The sequence below is a fragment of the Alexandromys fortis genome, unplaced genomic scaffold (assembly GCF_014885135.2).
Source record: "Alexandromys fortis isolate MF-2015 unplaced genomic scaffold, M_Fortis_MF-2015_v1.1 scaffold_11, whole genome shotgun sequence".
Lineage (NCBI taxonomy): Eukaryota > Metazoa > Chordata > Mammalia > Rodentia > Cricetidae > Alexandromys > Alexandromys fortis.
This window is the reverse complement of record NW_026067912.1, coordinates 916895-926165: the sequence shown is the minus strand read 5'-3', so window position 1 is coordinate 926165 and position 9271 is coordinate 916895. Positions and strand designations below refer to the sequence as shown.

At 41.1% G+C, this 9271-nt stretch overlaps 1 protein-coding gene across 1 annotated transcript in view; it reads left to right on the top strand.

Moving 5' to 3' along the window:
* LOC126499496 (hepatitis A virus cellular receptor 1 homolog) overlaps positions 1-8675 on the top strand; it is a 19787-nt gene extending 11112 nt beyond the window's left edge. The window contains exons 3-6 of the mRNA XM_050138728.1: positions 2094-2143; positions 4565-4673; positions 6958-6992; positions 8492-8675. Of these exons, the coding sequence (XP_049994685.1) occupies positions 2094-2143; positions 4565-4673; positions 6958-6992; positions 8492-8662 (365 nt within the window). The 3' untranslated portion in view covers positions 8663-8675. The remainder of the gene's footprint in view (positions 1-2093; positions 2144-4564; positions 4674-6957; positions 6993-8491) is intronic.
* Positions 8676-9271: the final 596 nt, after the last annotated feature.

The window sequence follows — 9271 nt, the reverse complement described above, 5'->3', positions numbered from 1 at the left end:
TTGTGGAGAAAGGAGTACACTCATCCATTGCTGGTGGGAATGCAAACTTGTGCAACCACTCTGGAAAGCAGTGTGGAGGTTTCTCAGGAAATTTGGGATCAACCTACCCATGGACCCAGCAATACCACTCTTGGGAATATACCCAAGAGAGGCCTTATCATACAACAAAAGTATATGCTCTGAGATTTATGTTTAGATAGTTTCTCCTGTATTCACTTAAATAAGAGGACTCTGAAGTACCAGGCTACAAGCCGAGTTTGCAGAGGGCCCTAGATTTTAGATTGGGATTTTAGAACATAAGGATTTGTGAGAGGACCCATTTTGCTCCAGGCCGCTGTAAACACTGGAGAACTGTGAGGATCTCTCGAGATTGGGAAAACTTTTCAAGACTTAGTTTTTGCTTGCATCAGGGGATTGGTTCATGGGCTGAGTTTGGAGAACAAGTTCCTGACTTTATGGAAAACAGAGATTTAGAAAAGCAGTGACAGTTGACATGATCATGTGACCAGCTAGAGTGATATTAGTTGAATTCTATTTTGTTGAGCTAGGATCTCAACTTGGCTGCCATGGATCTCGTGATGTCGACTGAAGTCACAGAGGTCTTTCTGCCTCTTCAAGTGATGGAAGGTGTTTGCCACCATGCCTGTCAGTGTTGAAATTAATATTTATTTAATATTTCAACTTGGCTGCCATGGATCTCGTGATGTCGACTGAAGTCACAGAGGTCTTTCTGCCTCTTCAAGTGATGGAAGGTGTTTGCCACCATGCCTGTCAGTGTTGAAATTAATATTTATTTAATATTTATTTAATATTTGAGTCACTTTTTCTTATACCTGGAAGGTCATGCTTAAGATACAAGGTCACAAAAAGACTTTAGACTGTAGATGTTTCCTAAACCTAGTCATTGCCTTTGGCTCCTTGGAAGTGCACCCCCAATGAGTAAAAATGGAAGGTGAGAATCAGGAGTCCATGGCTAACCACGTGTACTCATGCTTGGCAGTGCCAGCTTTGGCAGGAACTGGGAGTCCCATAGACCTGAAGCTGTACCACTCACTGTTTGGGCATCGTGTCTGTGTGAGTGTGTGTGTGTGTATTTGTATGCATGTGTGTGTACGCACGCACTTTCAGCAGATATTTCTGACATTTGCTAAATTACAAATGTATAACCATCTGATGTGTGCTTTTTCAAGAATAAAATGAAACTGGGCACCCACTGTTAGGATGTAAACCATTTGTTTATCGCTATGACTCAGCAGGATGAGAATTCTTTACATACAGAATTCCAAAAAAGGTATCTCAGAAACACCCCAAAGTCAGATTGAAGCTCAGTGACTCTCCTGCCACACGAAATCCCAACCCTCACATCATATGTGGCACGTCCACTGTGAGTGATAGTACAGGTGATTTCTGAAGCAATTCTGATCAGGCCAAGGCAAACTGACACATTAGATAAGAACGCACAGCTGTTCGGATGTCATGGTAGTTCCTCTCATTCTGAGTAGAGTCATCCTGATGTTTCAGTGTGTGTTTGGCCTTTGTGCACTTAGAATCTCAGCTAATATGAAAGTAGAGAGAAGGTGGGACCTTAGGCTGTTCCAAACCTAAGTGCTCTGCTTCACCTAATTTTTTTCTTTTGTATGTGTTTTATTTAAAGAGATAACATTGTCACTATTCAGAAGTTACTCTCATCAACAACCCATTCAAAAGCGATTTGATGTTAAAAATATGAGCCAAAATGTTTTCCATGAGATATTGAATAACCGATGCAAAACTTGCTCCTTCCTTTGCATATGCAGCTATGTGCCATGCAAACTGGACAGCCATACTCCGTCCTATAGACAACCTGGGCATGCATATGGATTATTGAGAGAGAGAGAGAGAGAGAGAGAGAGAGAGAGAGAGAGAAACAGAAACATTAAGATATACAACTTTCTAGATAAATTTAACAAAATACCGATATTTAGTCTGATGCTATAGTTTTTGATCATGTTATTTAACATTTAATCCTCCATAGAAGTTGGTATGAATATGTGTAGTGTGTATAATGAACGTATAACATTATTCTAATGACAATTTTCATTCTTTTTGAACAGTTTACACTGAAACTGTGACATCTTCACATCTCCCTTGGAATAATCACACTGTAAGCAAATCCTTCCCTGTTTCAATAACGAGATTCTCTTCTATCTTCCTGGAATCATGTTGCCCTTAGAGACACTGTAAATCAATTTACAGACTTTTGTCTCAAAAGAAGAATAAGAAATAGAAGAGAGAAAGAGGCGAGCATAGTTGTTTCTTCTTTAGCGTAGGATCCAGGAAGCTGACACAGTAGGTACTAATTTGAGGATAGCCTGGACTACAAGGTCAGCTTGAGTCCACCGTGAGAACTTGTCTCAACAACCCAAGAGAGACCAAGGCAATATTATACATACGATAAATCCCATGAAAATAAGAGAAGAATTTGACTCTAAAAAGAGTGTCAAGTTTATTTTGATGGGCAAGTTTGTCTGCGATGCCCAATAAGTGACATTTTACAAGCAATGGAGGGATGCAAGGACACATAGAGAGATTGATTGATTCATTTTCTATGTTTAAAAGTTACATTAAAATAAAGGGAATGAATTAACTAGAGGAGGCTAAATTAGCATACCGTATTTGCATATACTAGTACAATATCAGAAGCCATCACACCATGTCAAAAAGATTGCTAATTGAACAGACTTGTGCTGTGTTTAGCACAACCTTGCATGTTGTAGTCGTACCTGAGCTCGGTTAACTGCAGAACAGTCAGCTTTACCAGCAAGAAGAAATACTTTAGAATTAAAGTCAAAATAAGAACTAGCAGATCTGGACTCTGAAGCTGTCAATCTGACTCTAGGTGCATTGAGAACAGTGCACAGAGACACACCTTGTGTGCTTGTGTGCTGTGTCTAGGTTTTTGATTTGCTTGTTTTTGGGACAGGGTCTCCTGGAGACCAGGTTGGCCTTGAATTCTCCATGGAGTTGAGAATAATCAAGAACTCCTGACCCTCTTGTCTCAACTTCTCAAGTTCTGGGATTACAGGTGTTCCTAGCAATAGCAGCACACACCCGGAACCTGTAGATCAACTTTCTAGACTTCAGCTCATGAAAAAGTTGAAAAAAATATTTGAAGATGTATGAGAAAGAATAGCCATTGCTGCCATTCATAGTCGGGAAAATGTTATGAAGTAAATGTTTATGAAGGCATGATGAACTCACCTGTGATCCAGGTACTCAGGAGGTGTATGCGGGAGGACCCAAAGTTCATTGTATTGGCTACATAGTGAGTACCAGGTCAGTTATATACACATGATACTGTCTCAAAACCAACACATATTACTTTATATACCTACAGTGTTTGTCAAGAAGGACCTGAGAATCCCTTTCCCAGGAATCCACTGAACATGTTTGAGGACGTAGAGACAGCACTCACAGAACTTAGCTAACAATTCTATGGTCTCCCTGACTAAACAGAGGAGCCTGGATTGTGACTCCAGAGACGAGGCTCATACATGGAAAAAGACCTGGTCTCTGATCTCCCTTTCCTTGCAGTTAAACCATCCATGGTCTCTGTTTACAGTTAGTAGATTAGTGTCAAGCTATTAGAGGAGTCTCACCTGCTGCTCAGCTGTCTCCGGCTTATCCCCAGTGTGTGCTGATCCCTGATCCCCTGCACCAGGGCAGTAGGGAGATTTTGCATTTCTGTGTGATCACACAGTGGTAATCAGTCTGCGTTGGAGCAGTTTCTTCTGAGTATTTTTTTTTTTAAAAGCTGTAGATCTTGCTGAGCATGGTGGACCATGGCTTTAATCCCAGCCATAAATAGGTAATGTCTGGCCCATCTTTGTGAGTTCAGTGGCAGCCTGGTCTATACAGTGAGTTCAGCAGAGCTGTGACTATGTAGTGAGAAGTTAGACCCTGTCTCAAAAACCAAAACCAAAACAAAAACAAAGAAAAAAGGAAAGAAAAAAAAGAAAAACATAGAGTCCAGAATTTTATAAGACAATTATGATTTTTGAGGAAAGACCAGTCTCAGGAGCTGAGCACAGGCTGGGAACATCAGAACATCAATGGAGAAAGGAGCCACTGTTTTTCTCAATAGAGGAATAACCTACTGAATATTAATGCAGATAAAATCACTCACAAGATATGCAACCATGATGTCACCTCAAACCACAGAGAAAACATTTTCATTCTTCTCCTAGACACTTTGAAGTTTGTGTTTTCTGGAGTTGAACAACTTAGTACCAGCTGAAGTTGTTTGGTTTACTTGTGTGTTCTATTGCATTTTATTTAAATGCGTGATCTCTCTATGCGGCCCTGGCTGTCCCAGAACTGCTATGTAGACCAGGCTGTCTTGGAACTCTCAGATAATCTTCTGCCTCTGCCTCTCAAGTGCTGGGAATCAAGGTGCACACTCCACACACATACTTGCATATTCTAGATTAGCCACAGAAAATGGAGGGAAAGAATCTAGGTTGAGGTCTACAGTGTTTTCTGCTCACCTCATTTGGCATCTCTTCAATAACTTATGTTTCCTTAGGAAGAGATCCCCACACCACTCCCCCTGGTGATCCCCACTAAGGGCCTCTACATCGGAATCTCCGTGTCTGTTGGGCTGTTGCTTCTCACAGGCATCCTGATGATCTTAAGTGAGTAGCTTTATCAAGGTCTCATTGTTAGGGATGGGAATGGGTCTCCCTGGGAAATGGTCACACAATCCAAGGAATTTTGGCAGAGCAAAATCTTTTATACCTGTGGCATAGTGAAAAACCACTTTAAATCCACTGAGCAAAGTGGGGTCCTGCTGGGCCTTAAACTGTAAAGCAAAGAGGTCCTGTTCCTGCCTTTGAGTATCCAGAGCTCGGCCTCACAGTCTAGGAGACTTGTCATACAAAGCAGAGCAGTGACTAGGGAGAGTCGTGTCTGCACACAGAATTTGACTGTAAGAAAATGCTTACTCCACAGCTCCTCTTGCCTAATGGAGTCTTCCCACATTTCTTTCAAGGCGGCACTTCCTCTGTCTTCTCTAGCCCTGTGGTAGAAGACAGTGCATTTCATGTCTACTTCCCAGACCAAGGAACTAGAGCAAGGCCTCTCAGCCACTCTGACTGCCTGCAAGGAACTCCACATGCCATGGGGTTCTTTTCTGTGTTCCCCAATGCAGGATACATATTGCAGTCCCTTCTGGATATCAGGTCCTGGATATCAGGACCTACTGTGCACTGAGATTCTAACTCTTGGGACATGCTCAGTGAACACTGTTACAGTATGCCATCAGTATTCCTGTTTCATGTAACTTGTAAAGCTTAAATACTGGTGGCTCATTTCCTAAGTATGATTGTTTGTTTGGTTTATTTCTTTTGTAATTTTTGAAACCTTCCGTCTTATATATCCCAGGCTGGCTTTGAACTTACAGTGTTGCTGAGACCAGTGTTGAAGTTCTTAGACTTCTGTCTCTGTATTTGGGTTTACAGCATATGCTTTATGTTTCAATTGTTGGCCACCTCAAGAGAAAAAAATTACACTTACTATAAAGAAATTGAATTTGGGACTGAAGAGATGTTTCAGCACTTAGGTGGTTGACTCTATGGTTGACCATAGAGGATGTGAGATCTATCCCAGAACTTAGGTGGGTGACTCACAACTGCCTGTTATTACCTTCACATGGGGATGCCTCTAGATTTAGGCACTTTCTTTCTAGAGTACATATTCAGACACACACACACATGCATGCATATGCACATACAATCATACACACACAATCTCACACACAATCTCACACACACACACACACAGAGAGAGAGAGAGAGAGAGAGAGAGAGAGAGAGAGAATAAGTTTTTAAAGAAACAGGCTTGAGATCTGGCAGGCAAGGGACCATTGTGAGACCTATAGTGTGTTTTCTTCTAGCCTGCAGATCTGTTTTTGTCCCTGTGATGATACTGTTGAATGTTCTGGAACATTTCTAATAGAAGAGGCAAATAGGGCATTGGAGGGAAAACTGCATGACTAACCCCTGAACAGAATTCTTCGACAGTGGCACTCGGGCCTGCTTGGCCCTTTCCTACAGGGTTTGTGGGAATGCACAGGCGTTTCTGTCTGTCTAGCCCACTCCCTGTATAAGAATGTCAGTCACTGTCATTTCAAGATACCACACATGAGCTCATTACTGACCTGTTTCACATGACTCTTTAGAAATTTGGGAATAAGAACATGTGTCAAATATCAGGAAGTTTCTCTCTAATATTTAGAACTTGGTTATTCGTAATGATTATTTAAGCTGACTCTTGGGTGTACACCTATAATCCAAGGATGCAGACTACTGTTATAGAAGAATCATAGGTTGTGACTAGCTTGGAATAAAATAGCAAGATAATGTTTTAAAAGGGGGAGTATAAATTGTGTAAAATACTATAAATATGTTCACTTTCTTAGCCCAAAGCTGTTTATTCTCCCCTGAGGGTGGCTACTGGGAGTCAAAGGTCTTTAACAGCAAGTGGGGAGTAAGCGATATTTTAGTGGTTCATACTTCTGAAGAACAGTATGGAAGGAACCAAAGCCATTATAGTGACATTTTTAAACGGTCCTTGATGGAAGAAACCATTAGCAGGACCTTGTGTCTCAGGTCACTCGGGGAGTCGGTGTTTAAGCTTATCTCCAGCAGCCAGTTTCAAACCCCAGACTTCATTTCTTTCAGGGGAAGAATTTACCAATGCCATTCTAGCACGTTAGGAATGGTATCTGTGTGAGTGCATCAAACCTAAAAGGCAGAGGAGAGACTTTCTGTGTGGTGGAGGAACAGATGACCTTCCCACCTTACCAGGGAATGATTCAATTATAAACAGAAACAATAGTTTTGCTTAGAAGAAAAGATCATGAATGTTATTGATGACATGTTCAATTTAACTCCACCTAACTGCCCCTCTCCATTTCAGAGTGCAGACATACGAGAAAGAAGAGGAAGCCAGAGGTGTAAGTTGTCACGCTCTGTCGATTGCTTTGAAGCTTGTAATCCTGTGGATTTCTCCTTGTTCCTTTCTTTCTTTTCGTTTTCTCCTCCTCTTTCTCCCATTCTTTCCCCTTCTTTTTTATTTACTTATCTTAATTATTTTTTCATATATACTTTGATCATGTTCCTTTCCCTCTACCAACTCCTCTCAGGTCATGCCACTTCCCAACCCACCCAATGCTTTGTTCTCCTTTCAAAGGAAGGAAAAAAGGAAGGAAGGAAGGAAAGAAGGAAGGAAGGAAGGAAGGAAGGAAGGAAGGAAGGGAAGAAGAGCCAGATAAAACCCACAATAATACAAAAATGAAGATCAAAACGAGAAAGTCCAAGACCATTTTCTGTCAGTTGTCACATTGGCTCATCTGACCTTTCTGACCCTAAGTTGTTTCCGTACTTGTACATGTGATGCACAAAGAAAAACTTGGTCCCATCTTCTTTGTAAACGACAGCAATATACTCTTCATGTGCCTAACTGGTTCTACATTTCAACAGTAGAGATGTGACTGATTGGTTCTACACTGCAGTTGTAGAGATGGCCAGTGTTCAGACAACAAAACTCCACTCTGCCAAAACACTACCCATGAGTTAAAGTTAGCCTGTTTTCTTCTCTGATTTGCTGCTTCATGAGTTCTAAGAAGCTCACATAGCAGTCCACTGTGACTATCAGTGTAACCACCTCTCCTCATCTAACAGGAAAGGCCAGATTTGAAGCGCTAGTAGTTCTCTCCCAACATTAGTTTTTCTCCCTACAGTGCCTGATGATTTTGTGCGTGTGGTGTACACGAGTAAACTTTGCAACCGTTTCCCAGACCACCAGCCCTTGTGGAAAAGCCCTGCTTCGTTACTTTACACATTTCCCGTCTATGTTAGTGTTGGAGTGTGAAGATGCTATGTAGATTTTAAAAGCACTTTTAACAATACTTACTTATCTTTTGTTGTGGTAGGAGGTTGTGGTGGTGTGTTTGTGTACACACACACAGGTTCCATGGCACCTGTGAAGGTCAGAGAACAACTTTGTGAAGCTGGTTCGCGCCTTCTGCCTTTCTGTGGGTCCAGGGATCCAGCATAGGTCACCAGGCCTCCTAACCCTTTCTAAAGGGCCACAGTCCTAAGCTGTAAATACAGCAGTCATGCAGCTCTTAGGCCAGTTCCCACATGCACAGCCTGATTAGGTTACTCCCTATGATGTTAGGTATCTGTATTTTTAGATATTTGACTTTTGTGTTCTATTACATGAGTAATAGATGCCAATATCAACTTTCTTTGTTAAATGTTTCTTTCTGTGTCTGATGTTTATCAAGCAAATGCCTCTATGATTTTACTAACGGGTCCCTGTGTGGTGCTATTCACTTCCTGTTACAGTTTTTGGGGATGGGGCTCCTGCACTCATGAATACCCAGTCTTACTGAATCAGAAGCGAAAACTCTGCTCCGACCTGAAAAGTGACCTTCTTAATCTTTTTCAACAACTCTCTTTTCAGCTCAGTCGTCTTCCATGCTTATATGAATGAAGCTTTCGAAAGTACACTGCAACTCCCCACCGAAGATATAGTCTACACGATTGAAGACAATTTCTACGCCAGGATAAACTCCCAGTGGCCCTCTAAGTTGACAACATTCCAAGTCTGCAGATGAAAGTGTTGGGGTATCGCCATGAGGGACACCCATTAAACTACAGGACTATTTTCAGTGTCAGTTCTTCTGGTGTCCCTAGTTGCCAGCAATAGTGGCAGAAGGTGGTCCCCTAGCTGTTCATGTGCATAGTCACTGTTAATATAGTACCCAGTCCTGCCACACACACTCTCTCAAACATGAATACTTGAGAATTTCTTGTGTTATTTTTTTTTTAAATCCTTAAGTCTTGGGTCCATGAAAGGCAATCATTGGTAATGCAGGAAATAACCTATCTTAGTTATTAAAAGCATTAAGAAGAGAGGAATAGGATTTAAAAATAAAAAAAAAAATTAAAGGGAAGGCAAAACTTAATTTAGAAGTACTTTGTGATTATATTTTATTTATTTTATTGTAATTCAAAAAGTTCTTTTCCTCTCCTTTTCCAAAAGGACTTATGTCATGGGAACTACAGGTTTTAGTTTCTCTGTTACATAAACAGAAAGGAGCCTAAAAGTCTGTATGCTTTTTAATGGCTCATGACATATAAAATATGATGCATTGTTATATGCTTGATCTTAGGATAAGGATGGGTGTTTCATGTCAGGAGAGGTTACCATGGTGAGTATGAAC